Source organism: Tiliqua scincoides, chromosome 2 (assembly GCF_035046505.1).
Source record: "Tiliqua scincoides isolate rTilSci1 chromosome 2, rTilSci1.hap2, whole genome shotgun sequence".
NCBI classification, from domain to species: Eukaryota; Metazoa; Chordata; class Lepidosauria; order Squamata; family Scincidae; genus Tiliqua; species Tiliqua scincoides.
In genome coordinates, this window is record NC_089822.1 from 118,570,656 (window position 1) to 118,593,441 (window position 22,786).

Below are 22,786 nucleotides of genomic sequence, written 5' to 3' on the forward strand. Positions count from 1 at the left end.
CCATAAGATGCAGTTGGGTCTCTTAAGCTGCTATTGGGTGCTCTTGTCGCTGCTGGGTGCACTTGTCTGGAGGTTTGGATTGAGGTATCAACATAGGTTCTGTGTTCAACTGCCACATTCTCAAAAGAGAAATTTTTAATCATAAAAACCGGGGCTGATGGCAGGGAACCAAAGCCAGCCAAACTGTAAGACCTCTGTGGGAAATAAGCTAATACTGTCTTCTCATCTCTTCCAGTAGACAGGTTCCAAAGACTGCAGCACCAATTCAGTTGCGCCTTCACCTCCCTGCCTCTCCTTATTTTTTGCCTCTTTAAAATGGCCAGTGAAAATCAGACAGACATCCACGAAATTGTCCTTTTGGGTCTCTCCACCCAACCTGAACACCAGAGGCTCCTCTTTGTTCTTTTTCTCTTCATCTACCTGTTGACCCTCCTGGGAAACCTTCTGATTATTCTGCTTATCCGCTTGGATGACCACCTCCTTCACACCCCAATGTATTTCTTCCTCAGTCACCTCTCGCTGGCTGATGTCACTTTTGCTTCCACCACCGTTCCCAAGATACTAGTGAACCTGATGTCTCATAGCAAGACCATCTCCTACAGTGGGTGCTTGACCCAGATGTATTTCTTCTTGGCCTTTGGTAACACAGACAGCTTCCTCCTGGCATGCATGGCTTATGACCGCTATGTGGCCATCTGCCGCCCATTGCACTACACTACTGTGATAAACCATAAGTGCTGCCTTTTACTGGCCTCTGGATCCTGGATCATCTCTGCTCTCCACTCTTTACTTTATACCTTTTTAACATCGCACCTTTCTTTCTGTAGCTCTTGGGAGATCCCCTACCTCTTCTGTGATGTTTACCCTCTTCTGGAACTTTCCTGCTCTGACACAATGCTTATAAAGACCCTGGCACACACAGAAGGTGTGGTGGATATTCTAGGTCCCTTTGTCTTCATTATCATCTCCTATGCCCGCATCTTCTGCACCATCATGAAAGTCCCATCTGCAGCTGGGAAGCGCAAGGCTTTCTCCACATGTGGCTCTCACTTGGCTGTTGTTGTCTTGTTCTATAGCACAGTCAGCTGCCTCTATTTCCAGCCTTCCTCTGGTTACTCAGCCCAGAAAGGCACCATTGTTTCTCTCTTGTATGCGGTGATGATCCCTATGCTCAACCCCTTCATCTACAGCCTGAGGAACCATGACATTAGGGCAGCTATGGTGAGGCTTCTTGGCAGGATTAGACGTTGTCTGAGAAAGTGAACACTTATAAAAGTGAGAATGAAATTTCCATGGACTACATGCTTAGGTCTACTGGCCAGGGATGCAGTTCATTAAATATGTTTTTAAAAGTGTGGAATGTAGCCTCTCATATAGAAACTGCCATATCCCTGGTGTCAGAACATTTTATTTATTTAAATGTCCTTAGTAAAATTGCAAAAAGTATTCTACTGGTTCCTGCTCACAGATCTTTTAGGAAAATGCATGTAAACAACAGATTCTGATTCTCTCACAGTGGTGTCACTAGGCGGGTGCAGGGGGTTTGGGCTGCACTGGGTGATGAGCAAGAGGGGTGATGCACTAAAATTGCAGTTTTAGAAGCAACCCCATCATGCCATATACCGTTGGATGCAGAATGTCTGGCGGAATACAATGCAATAAACCAAAGTGAAATAGCTCCTTTCCTTCAAAAGTTATGGCCAAAAAACCAGAAACAAAAAAATGCATGGAGCCCTATGGAAAGTGAAACCAAGCTGTATCACACGTTTACTCATGAGTAGGCAAACGTGCCTTAGTGTGTCGGAGAGGGCAGGCCTAGAGGAATCCAACAATGTCAGAATGGTCATGTTCCAATAAATGCAGCCCCCCAAAAACACCCAAGAAGGAGGTCCCTCCTTCCCAGCTGCGAATGTATTGAGCCCTATGGAAAGCGAAACTAAGCCACACGGCTGCATTTACTCGTGAGTAGGCAGACATGCCTTGGCTTGTGATCAGGTCAGGCAAAGGGGAATGTGAGGACACCAGAATGGTCCCGATCCAATGGAACTGGAGCGCAACAAATGCTCCAGAAGGCAGCCTCCCCACCCCCAAAAAGGACAAAAAAAAAGAGACTTGAACTGGTAAGGGGAATGTTTTCTATTTTGCACCTGTAAAGCCAGGTAGGTCTTTATCTTGATATGCTTGAAACAAAATAACTTTAAACTGGGCACTGGGGAGGGCTGAAAATCTCACTGATTCTTTTTTGGGGTGGGTGTTATTGCAGGCAGACTACAGAGGAGATTCACTTGGTGGAACAGGACTGGCTCCCCCTTATTTAATTATTTCTTTTATTTCAATTGAATTATTTATAATTATTTATTTTAATTTACTTGATGTCACTTCTGGCCATGACATCACTTCCAATGGGTCCTGGACAGACTGTCATTCTAAAAAGTGGGTCCCAGTGCTAAAAGTTTGAGAACTGCTGCAATAAGTTGTTAGTAAGTTGACACGGGGCGTGTGTGTGTGTGTGTGTGTGTGTGTGTGTGTGTGTGTGTGACTCTACAAGTTTTCAAAATCACTAAAATCAGAATTTGGAGGAATAATCCCATCATGTTATATATCAATCAACGCGTAATTTCATGCAGAATGCAATGAAACACACCACAATGAAATATCTGTGTTCTAACAAAAGGTACAGCCAAAAAACCAGTGGGGGCGGGGTGATGGTACATCACCACGCCCACCACCTGGGGTGTTGCCCCACTCACTGCATGGGGTGATGCGCAGACCTCCCGCACCAGGTGATGCAAATCCTAGTGACACCACTGTTCTGTCATAATGTGTTGAGAGATAGGACTGGGCCTTATATCTCTGGAAATATCACAGTGTCAAACTGAAAACAGGCTGTCTGTCAAAAGACATCCCATGTAAGGTACAATTCAGATCACAGAAAATGTGCATCTAGTAAAATTTTCCTCTTAACCTCTTCTCCTTACCTCTTCAGCTTCTACTCCAAAGTCAGTGTTTAGTTGAACACATATGAGGTGATGCTGCATTCATTTATCTATGTGCATTTTTACTCCTCTAAGGGTCAAACTACACTTTATGTTAATCATGTGCTTGGCCCTGATGTGCTTAGCTTTTTTGTGCTAAATGGCAGCCATGGGTATATGCATGTCCCAAACTGAATTAGAACTAAAGAATGAGACTTTACCCACCACCACTTCACAACCTATATTGGCATATAACAAATAAACAGGATAAACAAAACAAAATTATAACAATCACTAGAGAAAAACATAGTGAGGCAGGGAAGAGGGAAGTGGTACAAAAATAGAAAAGGGAAAGAGAAAAAAAGAGATTTTTAGGAAGGGGGGGATATTTTAATAATTTGAGACAAAAAACTAGCAACTGCCTTAGTAATATTTACTTGATTATCGCTGAGCAGAACAAAAAGGGGGTCAATAAATGGACCGACAGGATGGCATAAAAAAGGCTCCAAGTACAGCTTTTGAAGTGTACAGTGCGCTGGGCAATAGATCAAAATATGCTCTAGCGTATCTGGTTCAAGATGAGACTTTACCCTTTGTCCCCTACTGTGATCCTGATCTGAATCCCACCACCATCAGCAGCTGTTATTTGAAGCAGCAGAAAAATTCCCATTGGATTCAATGTGTGTTTTTCTTCCAAGTCTAAGGGATGGTGTTGATTTGGATTGAAGGACCTGATGTTGAGGGTGAAGAATTAAAACGCATTTCCCTCTGTGGCAATCCCAATCCCTATCAAGGGCTCCATGGCTGCTGTTTAGCAAAATGAAATGCATCAGGGCCAAACACATAACACACCTCGAAGATACTCAAGTATAAGCTGATCGCATAGATAAGACCAGGGCAGGAGCCACAAAATTATTGAATTTTCTTTGACCCTCAGATAAATCAGGGGGTTTAAAACTTAGGTGTCTGACTATAAGTTTGTCTGATGTTATCCAAGGCCGGATCCTGAAAAATAATCAACCAGTAATTGTTACCTAAGAACTGTACAGTCTCTATTAAAAATATCGTAAAATATCATAAGAGACATCTTTATTCATTAACTTTTTAAATTCTGGTCTTCACAACTTTTTTTGTAAACACTATCAGAGCAAGTGCACTCAGGGTGACCAGATGCAATGGAAGATAGAGTGCCTATATCTTTAACCATTGTAGAAAAGAGAAGAGGGTATAATGGCCAATGCAGCACAACATGGAAGGTTTGAAAAGCTGCACCTGCCAAAATTCCCACCTCTCTACAAAAGTTAAAGGTATAGGCACTCTATCTTCCATTGCATCTGGTCACCCTGAGTGCACTGGAGACAACATATTGGTAGTTATTGTCAGTGGGCAGGAGGTCTGGTCTATAGGGTAGAGCCTCCGTTTACCCAAAGATAACATCAGAAGGTCGCCAGTTCGAGAACGCTGGCAGCTCCCTGAACGGCGAGACCTTGAAACAGCTGACAAGCCGAGCTGAGTTATTCCATCTGCTTTGGCTGCCCTCCATGTGAGAGATGAAGGAGCTGCTTGTCAGCCTATGTGGGAGGCACTGGAGGCCAGAAGAGAGATCAGACCAGGAAGATCCAACTGAAATGTTGTGTGCGTTTATGATTGTAAAAATCCCCTTGAGGGATTTAGAAACGCCTGCCTATGTAAACAGCCTTGAATAAAGTCAGAGGAGTAATCCAATGACCAGAAAGGCAGTATATAAATACCTAGTTAGTTAGTTTTAGAACCATTAGTCAGATCCTTCCTTCAGGTGCCTGGTGAGTTAAGCCCTCTGGCTTAACAAACCAGACTCAACAGATAACTTATAACACGCAACTGGGAGTGTGCAATTCAATTCACAGTGTAGAGACAAGCAATAAGGAATTACTGTGAGCAAGTGCAGCTACACATAGCTGCAATCCAATTTACTCAGAAATAGACCCATTGCTTGCCATGGGTGTTATTCTTATGTAACCTGGGACTTTGTTGCAGAAGGAAATGAGGATTACATCCTGGTACTTTAAAAACTAGACCTCTGCCAAACATTTGCAAAATGGAAGGAGGGTGCAAAAAGGTCCAGGGGTGATACTTGAACTAGGAGACTTGCTTGATTTAAATGGAAGTGTTGAGCTCTGGCTGGCTTTTTTTCTCAGGAGTGAAAAAGTTAACTTTGGCTGTAGCTTGCAATGAGTCTGGTTGACTAGAGACTAACAGCCCTCTAATTATCTCTGCATTGTCCTCTTGCTTCTCCCATTCCTTGACTTGCCTGACCCCTTAGTGACCTTGCAGATAAGGCAAGGAGATGATTTACACTTGATTTATTGTCGGAAATTTCTCACCTTATAGGTACTTTGACCTTAACTATGTAAAATAGAATCCCAAATAAAAAATGAAACTAGGCTGCATCTGTTACTCTAGTCTTTCTTCTTCCTGTGGACATATGTCAGGCACTTGCACAGCTCTCACTCTGGATAAGCAGGTTGGAAAACCTCAAACCATTCATTATTCAGCTGTTCAAGGTACAGTAGCCTGTTCCTAAAAACAGATGCAAGATTGAGGGCAGAATTTGGTGGGTCATGGACAGCACCAGCTCTACAATGTAGGCAGCACAGGCAGCTGTCCAGGGTGCTGAAATTCCAGAAGCATCATTCATGGTGGTGGGCTTTTGTGCAGGGGGGGTTAATGGGTCACTTGCTCACAGAGCTGATGACTGGAGATGGCAAGGAGTGCCACCAGGACACTACTATGACCATATGCTGCACATGTGTGATTTGACCTGTATTATGAGGCTTAACCTTCTTCCTTAAGTCACCATCTCTACATGTGGTTTATTTTCTGCTTCCTGAAGACCAAAATGCATATTACAAGGAATGTGTAAATTGGCTCAGGTTTTTTTCCCCCCCTTTTATTTTTAAAATAGTGTGAAGGGAAGTGAAATGGGGGAAACTGCTCTGTGTTGTAGGGAGCTGGAGAACATTGCCCCTGCTGCAGTTCCGACCCCAATTGCATACCTCTTGCTACTTGCAGTAGGAAATAAGGCTGCCAGTGGAAGCTTTTCCTGCTGTGAATAGAATGCAGAAGGGATGCAGCTGAGGAGGGGAAACTGAGATGAGAACAAAGTTCTTAAGTTCCCTTACCTCCCACTGCCATGTTTTCCCTCTGCTTTTCATCCTGCAGAGCACTGTTTTAAAAATAAAAGGAAAACATTCTGGGCTAATTTAGACATTCCTTGTTGTGTCTTGGAGTCTGGATTGTGTCTTTTTGGACCTGTTATTGCATAAATAGTTGTTACTGCTGGAAAATTGGTACAATTCCAACAATGACACTTTGGTACTATCAAAAGGAATAAGGGCCCAATCCTATACAACTTCCCAGTGTTGATGCAGATGCAATGCAATCCCAAGGTAAAGGAACAAATACTCATAAGAACATAAGAACAGCCCTGCTGGATCAGGCCATAGGCCCATCTGGTCCAGCTTCTTATATCCCATAGTGGCCCACCAAATGCCCCAGGAAGCATCCAAGACAACAAGAGACCTGCATCCAGCTGCCATCCCTTGCATCTCAGTAACCCACTTCTAAAATCAGGAGGTTGCACATACACATAATGGCATGTAACCTGTGATGGACTTTTTCTCCAGAAATTTGTCCAATTCCCTTATAAAGGAATCTAGGCCAGATGCCAGCACCTGTGGCTGGTTCTGGTGTTGTGTGAGAGGGAAAAGAGCACCTCTCTATCCATTCTATCCATCCCCTGCATAATTTTGTATGTCTCAATCATTTTCCCCTCAAGTGCCTTTTTTCTAGACTGAAGAGCACCAAATACTGTAGCCTTTCCTCATAAGGAAAGCCTTTCCTCATACTGCCCCAGCCCAATAATCATTTTAGTCGCTCTTTTTTTGCACCTTTTCCATTTCCACTATATCCTTTTTCAGATGTGGCAACCAGAACTGGACGCAATACTCCAGGTGTATTTGTACAATGGCATTATAATATTAGCTGTTTTATTCTCAATACCTTTTCTAATGATTCCAAGCATAGAATTAGCCTTCTTCACCAATGCCGCATACTGGGGTTGACACTTTCATCAAGCTGTCCACCAGCACCCCAAGACCTTCTCCTGAACCTGGCCTCCGTGACTGCCCCTCCACTGCAAGATGCAGTGCCCTATTGGCATGGCTACATCAGTGCTAGAAAGTTGAATAGGATTGAGCCCTTAGTACCTTGTCCCTCTTTGATTTTGGGGGAATGTGTCTTTACTTGGTTTCCTCCCTCCCCTCCCCTCCCCTCCCTCCCAATCCTCCAAGCATGATGTCCTCTCTCCTTCATCTCTGACCAGCCGCATGGAGCCCACCATGCCAAGAGGGCTCTCACACCCATGCAAGGGAATAGCTCTAGGATTCACCATTCCAAAGTTTAGGAAGAATGGTGTTTGTTTACAGTCCTCAAAGATGTATAGGTACATGCTTGTGAACTGCAAATAAAGAATTTTTTATTTGAAACCTTGGTTCTGCCTCTGCTTTTATTCTCAGCAGCAATTTAGTGGGGTTTGATGGGTTGCTTCAGGAAATAAAAGATCTTCCTCTTCATAACTGCTTAATATAGATGCCAAGATCCCCTTTTTTCATTGGTTACACAGTCCAATACATGACAATACTCAGTGAGAGACAGTGAAAAATTTTAACTTGATCTTTAGAATCAGGACATAGAATGGACATAACTTCTTTCTTCTAGAATCAGAGAACAGAATCCCAGGAGTTATTGAAGCAGCTTGAGAAATATCTCCAGGGGTTCTCAATGCCAGATCTTTAATGAGACACACCTTGGAACTTTTAACAACCAAATAGACTTAAAGGCCATGACTTTGTCAGTGTTCCATTTTGCCAACAACTGAGTCAAGGCCAGAAGATCAAGTTGGTGGAAGCTGGGAGCATATGAATAGAGGTAGGCAGAGTGGATGTAGGTGGTTTGTTACAATTGCAGCTACTCTTCTGTTGCACTTAACTTGGATACAGTAATGGTATACTAGGCACTTGTTTGCCATTACTTAGCTAGCTGGAGGTGAGTTTGAAGGGGTGGGGAAGGGACTGACAGCCCAATCTTATCCAAATTTCTAGCACTGGTGCAACCATGCCAACAGGGTGCAAGCTGCATCCTATGGTGGGGGTGGACAGTCACAGAGGCCTCCCCAAGGTAAGGGAATATTTGTTCCCTTTCTTCAGGGCTACATTGCAGCTGCACTGGTGCTGGAAGGTTGGATAGGATTGGGCCCTTCTGATTGGATCAGAAGACTGTCTTGCTAAGGAAAAGCAAGACCGTCTTCTGAACCAAGACAACTTGGTGTGAAAATGAGTGAAATGCTTGAGCATATATACATATTGAAATTTCTCTTTCAGTGAACAAGAGCAAGAGAGATAACTGAATGTATAACCTGTGACTGAACTTGCATCTGTGCATAAAGATGCAAAATGTTTTTTAAATCCACAGAATATAGGGAACTATAATCCTTTTGGGATGTAGGCTGTGATATATGGGCAAGGTGATTTGGGAGTGTTGTTGGATGCTGGTTTTTGGGTTAAAGTGCTCCCTTTCGAGTTCAAACTTTCTGTTATTTTGCCAATTTACTATCCATGGCTGCCACCTGCCCCTGAACAATAAATTAAATGCCACAATAAATGCCAGAATAAATTAAATTAAATGCCACAATAAATTAAACTGTACTACAGAGGATTCAAAAGAGCATGCAGATATCAATCATTTAATAACCTTATAAGTGTCAACTATAAAAGTGAAATATCCTGCAACAACAGCAGCAGTATTATTGATTTAATTCTACTTACTAACGTACAGTTGGAATTTATAAGGTTATTCAACATGATGTCTGATATGTATGCATACTTTTGGAATGAATGCAAGTTATTCAGGGCTGCAGCTGCATATTGTGAATCATCAACCCTAAACTTTAGGATTTTTAGGGGAAAATGGCATACATCTTTCCTCCCACAATGACACATGTCAACAGAGAAGAAGGGGAACTCAGTTTATGTGTAGTTCCAGCAGAAGAAAACTGTCAAGATTGAACCCAATGATGTACAGGTGTGTTTATGTATCAAACCTGAAGATCATGAAGATTGTTTAGGGCAGTGGTTCTCACACATTTAGGACCTACTTTTAGGACCTACATTTAGGAACTACTTTTTAGAATAAGAATCTGTCAGGACCCACCGACAGTGATGTCATGACTGGAAGTGACATCATCAAGCAGAAAATTTGTAACAATTCTAGGCTGCAAGCCTACCTACACTTACACAGGAGTAAGCCTCATTGATTCTCATTGTTAAAAGTATATACATTGTAGCCTGTTCAAAGTGCAGATCTCCCCAAATGGAGTCACATATTATGCTAGCATCAAGTCTAATATATTAAAAATGTAATATTGCAAAAGATGGGGACTCGCCTGAAATTGGCTCATGACCCACCTAGTGGGTCCCAACCCACAGTTTGAGAAACTCTGGTTTAGGGTGCCCTACAGGAGTTGATGAGGAGATGACACTATAGCCAAAATGAATTTGCCTCCCCAATATTCTCTTCTACTACACTGCTGTTAGTTGAATAGTCACTCCAAATGTTGGGTTTTTTTCCCCAGTTGCATTTGGCAACTGAAATGTGATTACGTATATGAAAAAGTGAGTGTGCAACATTTAGTATTTGAATATATGAAGCGGCCTCAGCATTGACCATTGGACATTGGGCTCAGTATTGTTCATGCTGGCTGGCAGTGGCTTTCCAGGTTTCCAAATAGGGCTTTTGACAAACCCTGGTTTTCCAGGGTTTTGACAGGGCTGTTTGGAGATGCTAAGGATGGAACAAGGATCTTCCATATACAAAGCAGGTGCTCTACCACTAACTTCCCAGCTTCTAACCTCAGTTGATAGTACACGGTGTTTAGCAGATGAAAATATGCTCCTGCTTTGCATACAACAGTATTTTATTGCTGATACAAAAGAGTAGGTAGTGTATAACAATAACTAGTTGCTTTTATGATATATGTAACCTGACAAAACCCTAAAATAAAAAACCTGGCCATCAAGTATGAAAACATAGTGGGATCAATGATGAGTTCCAGTTTCAGATCCAGAAACTAAATCTCAAAATTTGAAATTCAACTAGTATGAACTAGCACCCCTCTCCTGAAGAAATTCTCCTTTCCCCTGACTGAGGCTGACGTAGGAATCAGCCTGTCACATTTTCCATTCTGCACAGAGCTCTGGATCATGTATCACACATAGCCTTCCTACTCAGATATACATCTCGCAACTGTCTAGTATCACTAGGGATACAATTGCCTTGGCTGAAACCCTCCTGAAGAGCAAACCACCACCTACTCCACAGCCCTACTCAACCACAGCAGTACGCCTGAATGTGTTGTGTAGTTGTATGGAGATGTGTGTGTGTAAGAGAGTCAGAAAAGCAAAGCAATGGGCAGTATGCTTCAACCCCCTTCTCAGGTAACTCAGCATCTAGGCTGTCAGTGGACAAGTAGACCAAGAGCTAGGAGGAAAGCTTGTTTCATGGTTTCATCTCATGGGACTGGTGGCAGCAAAAAAAGTATGGGACACATGTTATATATGCAGTTTGATGTGGGCTGAGGGTTGGGGAAGAGCCAATTCACAGAGATAAAGATAATTCTTCTCAGTGATACCCTGGAAATTGCCACACAACAATTTGAACATTTTTCCAAAATTTCAATTCAGTGATAGATAATAATAAATAATAATAATAATACAGGTATTTTTATACCGCCTTTCTTGGTCTTTATTCAAGACTTTATTCAAGGTGGTTTACATAGGCAGGCTTATTTAAATCCCCGTAGGGATTTTTACAATTGAAAGAAGGCTCTATCTTTCAAGAGCCACAACGATTCAGATGTTTCGTTCTGATCTGGCCTCCATCCTGGCCTCCATCCTCCCACGCTCAGAGCAGATGGAATAGCTCGGCTCAGCTTGTCAGCTGCTTCAAGGTTGCACGGTGCCGGTGGCCTCAAACTGGCGACCTTGTGGATGTTATCTTCAGGCAAATGGAGGCTCTACCCTCTAGACCAGACCTCCTGCCCAAGATAGATAGTCTTTGATACAAGGAAGTTCTGCTATGTGCCCTTTTGGTTCCTTCCAACATATCATGAGATGATTTTCTCTACAGATCCTATGAACTGTGAGAATGGCACAGACATTGTGGAGTTTGTCCTTCTTGGCCTCTCCTCCCAGCCTGAACAGCAGCCCCTCTTCTTCCTCATCTTTTTGCTGATGTATGTGGTGGGACTTCTAGGCAACATCATGATGATTGTTCTCATCACCCTAGACGCCCGACTCCAGACCCCCATGTACTTCCTTCTGCGCAGTCTCTCTGTGGTAGATATGGGCTTCATCTCAGTCACAGTGCCCCAGATGTTGGCTCACTTAGTTTCCTCTTCCAAGACCATCCCTTTCTATTCCTGCATGGCTCAATTCTTCTTCTTCTATGTGTTTGGTGTCACTGACCTACTTGTGGTGAGTGTCATGGCTCTGGATCGCTATGTGGCCATTTGCAATCCACTTCACTATGCTACAGTGATGAACCAGAAGTTCTGTAGACACTTGGTAGCTGGCTGCTGGATCATTTCCACCCTCCACTCCATGCTCCATGCTGGCCTCCTCCTGCGTCTCACATACCGTGGAAACAACCACCTGGCCCATTACTTCTGTGACCATCAGCCCTTGCTACAGCTCTCCTGTTCAGATATCAGCATCAATGAAGCAGCCATCTTCTTTGAAGGTGTAATCGTCATCCTTGGACCTTTCATCTTCGTCATCCTCACCTATGCCCGCATTGTAGCAGCTGTGATGAATTTCTCCTCCTCAGGGAGGCGCAAAGCCTTTTCTACATGTGGCTCCCATCTCACTATAGTGGTGCTCTTCTATGGGGCCATCATTGGTGTTTATTTCCTGCCAACATCTAACTACTCATCCCAGCGAGGGTCTATCTTTGCTGTCATGTACACTGTCATCACCCCAATGTCCAACCCCTATATCTATAGCCTCAGGAATAAAGATGTCAAAGAGGCCTTAAGATACCTTGTGAGTAAGACAGTCTTTTCTCATTAGTAATGGGAGAGGTGCACATTAACCAATCTTTATTAATCTCACTAATATAGTATTAGTGAGAAAGCTGTCTTTGCTAGGCTATCCCTCCTCACTCTTATTAGGGAATTAAATATGCTTCTACATGTTGAGTCTCATTATTCAGGAGGGTTCTGTTCCCAGAGCTCAGTGGATGGCAAAAAAAAAAAAAATTCATTTAAAAAACAGTGTCCCTTTGCCTTAGACATTGAAAAACAGTCTTGCTGACCTTTGTGATGTAAGAAAGAGTCATTAAGTAGACAATCCATCAATCTGTCTCCCTCCAGGGGCTTAGAAAGCTCCACTCTGAGCCAGAACTGTCTTTCACATGCTCAGGGGGAAGGGAGGGGTTGGTTGCCTTGGTGAGAGAATGACGGATTGTCTGCTGACTGCCCCCCTTGCATTAAGAAGTAATTGCTTTCATGACCGTCTCCCTACAACAGTATGGAAAGGCAGTTTTTTAAACTGTGATTTTAAAGGGATGCATTTTTCTCCTTCTCCAGGGATCAGCATATTCCTTCTCATTTGCAGTGGCCATTTGTGTTGAGTCAAATCCGTGCATTAAAAATCTGTGTATAACAAGGTCGAAGCTGTATTTCCATTTATGAGCTACTGTCTCTGATTATGAAGTGGATAGCTGAACTGAATAATATAGTCTGGATCATTCATTCATTCATATATTTAACATGTTTGTATCCCACCTTTCATTAGTGCGCAGCACTTCACAATAATAATCTATATTTAGACTTTAAAAATAAGAAATTAGACATACTAAAAAAAAAGCACAGCATTCAAAAACTGACATGGCACAGTTACCTTTAAGTCCAGCCCTTTTCCTACATTGGAATTTAAAGAAACTTAGATGGGTGTCCCAAGCAGTCTCCCATCCAAAAACCAAGCAGACCCAGCCCTGCTTAGCTTCAACTCAAAGTTTCTACCATGTGACCTTAGATGGAGCTGGCCCAGCCTGAGATCCTTGGAGGAAGGGTGGTATAAAAATTAAAAAAATTAATAAATAAAATAATAAAATCACAATATTGTAAGCAAGTTCCTAAAAGGTAGCCTTTATTACTGCCCAGTCCTATGGGCCTTTTATGACAGCAGGACTAATGTCCCACTGACCTAAAAGGCCCCGTTATGGCACAAAGACTGTGCCATTGCCACACAAGCCAGCTGCAGCAGCAGATCCATGCTGCTGCAGATTCTGGATGGCACCAGGACAGGTAGGTTGGCATGGGGGGTGGTTTGTGGGCAGGAAGGGGGAGGACAGGGGGGATAACTTGGGGGGGAGAGGGAGGAGCCAGGGGTGTGTCAAGAGCAGAAGTGGGTTTATCTACAGCAGCAACTTTCACCAAATACTATCCCCCATTTTGCAGCCCAACACACCCCTTGGTTCTCCTTAGACTTATGCAAGAAAAATGGCAGCTGCAAATCTGAGGAAACGCCGAGACAATTGGGCAGCCTACCAGGAGGTGTGTATTTTTACTTACCTCTTGCAGGCTGTCTGATTGCCCCACCATAGGCGTGGCTGTAGGAACAGCTGCAAGCTGTAATATGGAGGGGGATAGAATTGGGTTGTCAGTCTATTTCAGGAAAAAGCAGCAAAGAGTCCTAATGTGCCTTAACGATGGACAGCCCAATCCTATCCAGGATTCGGATTGTCACGCTCAACCATTTAGAGCAGTAAAACACAGTCCCGCTGCTGTAAAATGACTGCTAACAGAGCATGCGGCACTGTTGCCAGCTGTTCAGGAGCACAATGGATCTCCCCAAACCCGCTGGAGCAGGTAAGGAAGCAGCAGGAATGGAGCAAAATGGCAGGTGGGAGGGAGGACCAGGGGTGGGAGGCTGTGGGAGGGGTTGATCTGGCAGTGATGGGGTGCTCAGGATCCTATCCTCCATTTTGGCGACCTCCCTGCCCCCTTTCTCGCCTCAGACTTGCAACAGCTCCAAAGCAGGTACAGATCTAAGGAGACCATTGTGGAGTTGGAGGCTTATAGAGGGGTCAGGGGATTTATCCCTTTCCCCCTCTGAAACATCCCAACCCACCCACCCTCACCCCATAGCATGCACCTTTTCAGGGCGGCTGCACCAGCAGGGGGAAAACAATAGTACTGGGGTGTTACCCTATTATTATGGCATAAGCACTCAAGCTCTAGAGAGTGCATTTTGTCAGATGCATGAAGCACGCTGCAATGATTAAATATTTGCATGGGGCTACAATGGGGAAAGAGTGTTGTCCACAGTGAGATTAAAAAATGGATCAATGCATGCAGAAAGCAAAAACAGCATACATCAGTTTGAAGTTTAACTTCTATTCAGGCTGCTTGCGTCATTTCTCCAGAGGTTTTCAACGCTGATCCTTAAATGGGAATCTCTCAGCTTCTTGTTGCAACTTCAAGACTCCTACTTAGGAGTCTTGGCTTGGCCATTTTACCCAGCACCACTGATTCAACGCCAGAAGTTGAAACTGTTGAGAAGTGAGGAGCAGGTGAAGCAGCTGGAGTCAGGTAGGCAGAGGGGGGCTTTAGCAGCAAACCATTTCAGGCACCTCCATAGCTATTTAAATTTTCTATAGTACCAACAGCAGGTTCTTATATAGGCGTTACCAGGCCAGGTGGAAGTAGGCGGGGGGGGGGGAAGGAGTGTGAATTCCTAGGTCAGGGCAAAGAGAATGTATGAATGTCCTCTGATACCAGTCTGGTGTGCAAGATGGGAGTGAAAATGCTGTTGTGTGTGTCTTCTTGTGTTTAGCGCTGCGAAGGAGAGATCAGTGTGTATTGCAGTGTTTCTGCAGCCTTTGGAACTTTTTCTGCCTTTAGGATCCCCAACTCCACACCAACCATTTATGTGGCAAGTTCAGTATGTGGAGAGTCTCACACACCTGTTGTGTATTAGATTGCAGCACTAGAAAATGTATGGTATGGGCTGAGGCAGACATGGCAAGGAAAGCTTCATCTGTGTGTTCATGTCTGCCTAGTTCACATACAGTATAAATCAGCACTAAGAAGACCTATTAGGAGATGCTTGAAGTAGGGGACCTCAGCCCTTCCCCACCTTGCTTCCCGGAATTTGTCTCCTTAGCCATTTTCCTCACCAGTCGAGCCTACTTCTGGACTCAGTGTGGGGAAAAAATCTTCCAAGACCATGAATTTCAGATTTGAGCTTCCCCTACCCACACATCTTGGTATAGATCCTCCCTGGCTCCCTCCCCCCAGCATGTAAATGGGGGCAGGCAAGCAAACAACAAAGCAAACATCAAGACTAATTTAACCTGGAGGATCAGATTTAAATACTGTATTTTTTAATTAAAATTGTCCAGGTTTTGAGACCATGGTCCATTAAAATCTCACATTCCTAATGCCTCACCCATTCCTGTGACAGGAATTCTCAAAAGGTAAGAGATCAAGACACTCCAACCTTCCTGAAGCAAAGTTCTTATAGACTAAGAGCAAGGCCGAATTGCTCACTTGTGACCTACTAACAAGGCAGATTACTTTCTCATGGCTTCAATTAGTCCTTTCCACACTCACTTATCATTCCATGACCCTTTGTTCCCCCATGTTCTTAAAGCATAAAATGCTTGTGCTTTTTAATGTGGGGAGCCAAGCATTACTTAAACTTAATCCTTTCTATTTATGCTTTGATGGTGTTTCTGGATTTTAATTGCTTCCCTCTATATCCAGGTATGATATTGTTTATCCCTGGATAAAGCTTACATCTGCTCGAATCTGATCTGGTGGCCTGTTCTTATTGCAAGTTCTGCAACTGCCAACTGTAATTATATAAAGAATTAAATACTGTTTTAGCAGGAGTGCTGCCCCCTTTACCTTACCTCTTTTACACCTTTCTCCTCCTGCCTGCCTTCCTTGCAGGGGTTTCTGCATGTGACTCCTTCCTTCTACCCACTGTTGCAAACTTAGGAGAGTTTGGGGTGCTCAGAGTTCTTGGTTCTCTAAACCCTAAAGCCCTCAAGTCCCCCCCATCCTGTAGTACTGCCACCACCCTGTATGTGCCAGTGCCACAGTCCAGGGACACTGAGACCCTCTAGGCTTAACTCTATCCCTTGCATCACAGACGTGATGCAAGAAAAATGCTCAGTGCACAGAAAGAGCACTGAGCTCTTTCTCCAATTAAAGTTTCAGTCCTCAAGTTACGAGACCTCAATGAGCACTTGGTAGCTTGCTGAAAGGCTAGGCAGGATTCTGAACCTTTGTCCCCAACAGGCAATGAAACAACTTGGTAAAATAAATTTTAGTTTATTAAGTACATAAGGTTACATAAGGCAGCAAATGCTAGAGGCATAAACATCTAGGAAACATATCAGCAATAAAATAATAAAGCTAGCTGTTCTGTTTTTTGCTGTGAGAGGGAAGCAGTTTGTAAGGCTTGGGGGTTTGAAAAGCGTTGGAAGAAGGTGGGGATTTGCACCTGAATTCTGAGCTCTCGGATCTTAAATGAGTGGGGTGATAAAGAAACATGTGAAGACTGGCTGAAACAAGATAGAACATTTATTACTTGCATTGGAGTAAAATGTCGGAGATTTGAAAGGGAAAACGTTGGTGGCTTTTTGAAATTTTCCTAAAATGTCTTTGTTTCTAATATTGCTTTCTTAAACTCTCTTAATTAAACAATTGCTCTTACAATTTATCATTATCCTGGGTTGATTAAACAAGAAAAAAAAGGAGCTCAATGGGGGCCCAATCCTTTCCAACTTTCCAGCACTGGTACAGCCACAATGCAATCCTGAGGTAAGGGAACAAATGTTCCCTTATCTTGAGGGACTGCCACAGCCTTGACATGGCTGTACCAGCACTGGAAAATTGGATAAGATTGGAATCTCAATCACCTATATTGTCCTAAGAAAATCATTAGGTGTATGTCTTGTTGCTAAACATGTAATTTTCTTAGGCTGTGATCCTATACACACTTTCCTGAGAGTAAGTCCAGTTGAATTCAGTGAGACTTACTTCTGAGTAAACACAAGTAGGCAGGACCATGCTGTTAATGTAGGTCATTATGTCAAATATAAGATAACATAAATATAAATATAACATTTATTCACATGATTTAAAATAATAAACATCTGTGTGTCATGAATGCATCTGGCAATTCTGAGTTGATTTCAAGTATAGTAAATATAAAACTTGCTAATGAGAAGTAAACAGTAACATTGAGGAAGTTAGAATTTTTACTTTTTTTCTGGTGCTTGTAGTCAGTGGCATAGCTAAGGGGGTGAATGGAGTAAGCAGTTGCACCGGGCATGAAGCTTTAGGGGGGCAACAAGCTGAGCTTGACACTAGTGACCAAAATTGTGAAAATCTTGGTATGTATGAATAATACCATCATGTTATATATCATTGGAAAGATAATTTAATGCAGAATGCAATGAAATAAACTGCATTGGAATATCTTTATTCTATCAAACATTATGGCCAATTAACCATAAAATGAAAACACAACTGCCTTTTAGAACAAAAAGTGGATTTTCTTAACTCAAAACTGACCTATGAAACTGATTGTTCTGAGAGGCAATGACACGTTATTATATTATTGACATGCTTTAATGACATGTTATCATGATACAGCATGAAACCAATAAGGTGTTAATATGAGTCAGTTATTTCCATGTATCATAATACAGTTACCCCTGCTAATTGGGTAAAAAGGCACTTTTTCAAGTGGTACTCCTCTTATATTTAGTAGGGAGAGAATAAACTTCCCTCTTTACCCCAGCATAGTGTTCTCTAACCAATAAGGGGCACATTTTTTATTTATTTACTTAATTGAATTTGATTTTGTCATGGGGGGGCTACAAATCTTCTTTGATCCCAGGTAGCAAATAGATGCCTTAGCTATGTCACTGACTGAGGGGAGGCAGCAGAGCAAGTGGGTGGTGAGTTGCTGGGGGAGGAGGTGGGTTCCTCTCAATTTTCACTTTTTAAAAAACCCGTGCGTGATGTCACTTCCTGTTGTGACATCACTTCCAGGGCAACATTTTGAGCTTGGTACTGGGCTATACGATCATTAGCTAGGCCACTGCTTGTAGTGCATTCTATATTTGACAATATACTATAAGGTGAAAAGTCTGTATCATGTGATGCCTTCTAAATTTTTAGAGCTGATTCATGAATGTATATACACCACCCAATAGTTTACAACTGGATGACTCAAGGATAGATGAGGAAAGGGAACTGCATCCATTGAATAGTACTGTTGCATTTGAATACTTAGTGAAATGAGAACTCTGTAGTGATGAAGCCTTGGATGGCTAGTTTGCGTATGCAAATTAGCATTTGATGTTGCTGTCACTGAGCATTCTGTCTCAATCCAGGTGCTCAGTGATGTCAACTCCAGAAACCTAGCAATTAACTAAAGAGGTTCTCCCATTGTCCTAATTACTTACATCTTAGGACTTATATTATCATCAATAATTATAGTTACTGTTATAACAGTAAATATAATAGCTCATTGTCTTATCACAGTAATGATGTTCAATTCTTATTGTTACAATCATGATCACTTCTGTTAATAAAATTATTTTTGATGTTAAAAACATTATTGCTATTTACATTGCACTTTAAAGAAAAAAATGTAAGTTTGATGCAGTAAAATAATTCGTTAGGACAGGAGGTTAACTTTATCTGTAAAGCACAGCTTGTGGATTAGGAAAACTGAACATATTTTACTCATCATTTCTTCTTCCAGAGAATATTTCATTACCTGTTAAGGGTTTGTGAAATGTGATAGCTAGTGTGGGAGAATTTTTTGAGGAAAACTCCAGCCCGTCCCTCTTAGCCCTATACTTCTCTTGCCCCTACCCCTTTACGACAATGTTCTGCCACATTAGCAGCAGCTGTTACCCTGCATATTCCTGAGCTTGTCTGATCTTGGAAGCTAAGCAGGGTCAGGCCTGATTAGTACTTGGATGGGAGACCACCTGGGAATAGCGGGTGCTGTAGGCCTATACCATAGTCTTTCGAGACTGAAGGTTGCCAACCATCTGCCACATTAATAGCAATAATAACATGAAATAAATAAACTAAATTTATAAATATCTTCACACATAATTGGCTTTTCTGCAGGAAAACTGCCCCTGAAAATTTTTAAAGCTGCGTTATATGAAGGAGACCTAAGGGGAACACCACTATCACTCCAGCCTGCACTAATTGGCAGCAGCTATGCAAGGTCTCTGCTCTGTCCCATGCCCAAATCAGGGCTGGTGCAAGAACTCCTGGCACTGGAGGTGGCATGCCAAATACTGCATTCCCCTTTCTTCTGCTCCCCCAGTGGTGTCACTGAGAGGTGCGGGCTACACCAGGTGACGCACATGGGGGGGGGGTGATACCATTACTGGCCAAAAATTTTTAAATCTTGGTATTTTCAAAGAATACCAATATGTTATATATAATTTGATGTGTAATTTCATGCAGAATTCAATGAAACAAACCACATTGAAATATCTCTATTCTATTAAAAGTTATAGCCAAAAACCAGCAGGGGTGAGGCAATGGTGCATCACCATGCCCACTGCCCAGGGTGTTGCCCCACCTACTGCAGAGGAGGAGGTCCATCATGAGGGTGACACACTGACCTCTTCCACCTTGTGAGGCACTGGCTCCCCCCACGCCCTGTATTGGGAAAGGAAGAAGGGGACACAGCTGAAGAGGAAGTGTGGAGGAGAAGAGAGTGATGGGAGAAGTTCTAGTCCACTACTCTTACCTCCTCGCTCTTCCATTCCATCCTCACCTTTTTCTAATCCGGAGTCTGGGAGATGAGTGGACAGATGGCGATGGGCACCCCCTGCCAAATTGCAACCTGAGGCCTCATGGTTGCTCTGGCCCAGCTCCAAGTGGTATGCAATCAGAACAAGCAATCTAAAGAGAAACACAGTGTTTAGATTGAGATACATGTTAATGTGTTTTTAATATGTTTTTATCTGTTTGTGAAATTATGTTTTAATCTGTTTTTATATGTTGTAAGCCACCCTGGGTCCCTTTAGGGAGAAGGGCGGGATAGAAATAAAGTTTATTATTATTATTATTATTATTATACATCATAATTTAATACCCCACTTTGAAACAGTTGGTCCAACTTAAATGCCAGGGAAAATGGTGGGAAATAGCCTCGAAAACATCTTCCTAAAGTCCTCTAGCACTTACCCTATAGGCTCCTTTCCAGCTACCATGAGAGCCAACTTCAAATCTCTATCCCTCTTCTCAGAAGAGGAGTCAGTTCATTCCTAACCAGTGGTGTTACTAGGGGGTGCAGTGGGTGCGCATGGTACTGGGTGTCACCCTAAGGGGAGGAGACACCACAATGCCTGAACCTCCGTTTGGTGATCCTTGGCCTGCTCCAGGCCAAGCTGCCTTGTGCTCTTTCCGACTATTGTGTTTTCAGTGCTCACTGGCGAGAACATGAAGCGACTGGGCCTGGAGAGGGCCAAAGATGGTCAAACTGAGGTGGGCTTTCTCATTAAAAGCAATGTGACGGCACGGAAGGTTGGGGACAACATGATTGCATCATTACATCACCCCCAAATTTCTGGAATGTTGAGTTCCTCCAGGCACTGGAGGTGATGCAATTTATGCATGGACACATGCATAAATTTATGTGTAAATGCACTGGGTGACACCCATCCCAAGGATGCCTCTGTTCCAAGCACACATCTATGTGTCTATCAGTGACAGATTAGATAGTTTTCTAGTGTGTGCAAGGAAGTTCTGTTATGAAACTTTTTGGTTCTTCCCAACATATCATGTGGTGATTTTCTCCATAGGTCCCATGGACTGTGAGAATGGCACAGACATTGTGGAGTTTGTCCTTCTTGGCCTCTCCTCCCAGCCTGAACAGCAGCCTCTCTTCTTCCTTGTCTTTCTGCTGATGTATGTGGCTGGACTTCTAGGCAACATCATGATGATTGTTCTCATCACCCTAGATGCCCGACTCCAGACCCCCATGTACTTCCTTCTGCGCAGCCTCTCTGTGGTAGACGTGGGCTTCATCTCAGTCACAGTGCCCCAGTTGCTGGCTCACTTGGTTTCCTCTTCCAAGACCATTCCTTTCTATTCCTGCATGGCTCAGTTCTTCTTCTTCTATGTGTTTGGTGTCACTGATCTTCTCATGGTGAGCGTCATGGCTCTGGATCGCTATGTGGCCATTTGTAATCCACTTCACTATGCTACAGTGATGAACCAGAAGATCTGTAGACACTTGGTAGCTGGCTGCTGGATCGTTTCCACCCTCCACTCCATGCTCCATGCTGGCCTCATCTTGCATCTTACTTATCTTGGGGACAACCACCTGGACCACTTCTTCTGTGACCACAAGCCCTTGCTGCAGCTGTCCTGCACAGACACCAGGATCAATGAAGCAGCCATTTTCTTTGAGGGTGGACTCATCATCCTTGGACCTTTTGTCTTCATCATCCTCAGCTATGCCCGCATTGTAGCAGCCGTGGTGAAATTCTCTTCCTCAGGAAGACGCAAAGCTTTCTCCACCTGTGGCTCCCATCTCACTATGGTGGTACTTCTCTATGGAGCCATCATTGGTGTCTACTTTCAACCCACATCCAGCTACTCATCCCAGAGAGGGGCCATCTTTGCTGTCATGTACACTGTTATCACCCCAATGTCCAACCCCTACATCTACAGCCTCAGGAATAAGGATGTGAAGGCAGCCTTCAGGCATCTCTTAAGGAGGAGGTTCTTTTCTCAATAGTGGACAAATGATAACACAGGCCCCTGCACACTGCTCCCCTCCCATCCAAAGAAGGTAACCTCTCTTTAGAGAGTGAGTGGCTCAAAGGGGCAGCCCAGACATGGAGGAACCTGATGTGTCAGTGGCAGATGGCAAGGGAAGCAAGCGGGTGGCAATTTGGTGTGCCCTTCAGGTCTGCCACCCCCACTGCCTCTTCTGTTGTTGGCATCCTTTAGTCTCGGAAGACTATGGTATCGCGCTCTGAATGGTGGCTCTGGAACAGTGTCCTCTCCAGTACGCAAAGCCTGGGTAAAGTAGGTATGGAGGATAGGCTGTTACCCATGCAGCAAATCCCCCCTCTCCACATCGCTGAAATGGTCCAATGGAAAGGCAGAAGCCAATACGGTTGGTTCCAGCGGCGTCGCAGGAGTTGCCAGAACTTGATTGTGTTCAGCCATGAACTGCCTCAGGGACTCCGGCTCCTGATTTTGCCTCAAGGTTGACTCCTGAAGCCTTTTCCTTAACTGGATGTAGCCTCAAGGCAGTGGAGGTTTGGGATCAGAGTTTTCCTTCTCTCAGATGAGCTGCCTTCCCAGGCTGACGAGCCCCATCTACCCGGTGGCTGTTTAGTCGCCTCTTACGACAAGTACAGCCAAACTGAGGGCCTATTCTTATCCCCAGCCCCCAGCCCTTCTAGCCTGTTGCAAATGAAAGCCACATTGATCTGCTCCCTGCTTGCTAAAAACAAGAAAGAATTGGATTATTTTATTCCCTTCCCACACCTCGCCCTCACACAGAGTTTAAAGTTGAATGGGAACATTTTCCCTTTCAACTTTAAACACTGCATGGGGAAGAAGTACTTTGCTACACCCTCCTGTTGCTCCATAATGTACTGGCATGACATTTAGGGCACAATCCAAAGGTGCTCTTGGG

At 43.5% G+C, this 22,786-nt stretch overlaps 3 protein-coding genes across 3 annotated transcripts; all 3 read left to right on the forward strand.

Annotated features, from left to right (window-relative positions):
* Positions 1-315: 315 nt before the first annotated feature.
* LOC136639839 (olfactory receptor 1f45-like) lies at positions 316-1,263 on the forward strand. The gene has a single exon (XM_066614411.1). It carries the CDS (start codon positions 316-318, stop codon positions 1,261-1,263), a length of 948 nt encoding a protein of 315 aa, XP_066470508.1.
* Positions 1,264-11,203: 9,940 nt separating this feature from the next.
* Positions 11,204-12,139, forward strand: LOC136638690 (olfactory receptor 1B1-like). The gene has a single exon (XM_066612724.1). The coding sequence runs from the start codon at positions 11,204-11,206 to the stop codon at positions 12,137-12,139; it is 936 nt and encodes a 311-aa protein (XP_066468821.1).
* An 8,799-nt stretch (positions 12,140-20,938) lies between these two features.
* LOC136641471 (olfactory receptor 1B1-like) lies at positions 20,939-21,874 on the forward strand. Its single transcript, XM_066617290.1, has one exon. It carries the CDS (start codon positions 20,939-20,941, stop codon positions 21,872-21,874), a length of 936 nt encoding a protein of 311 aa, XP_066473387.1.
* Positions 21,875-22,786: the final 912 nt, after the last annotated feature.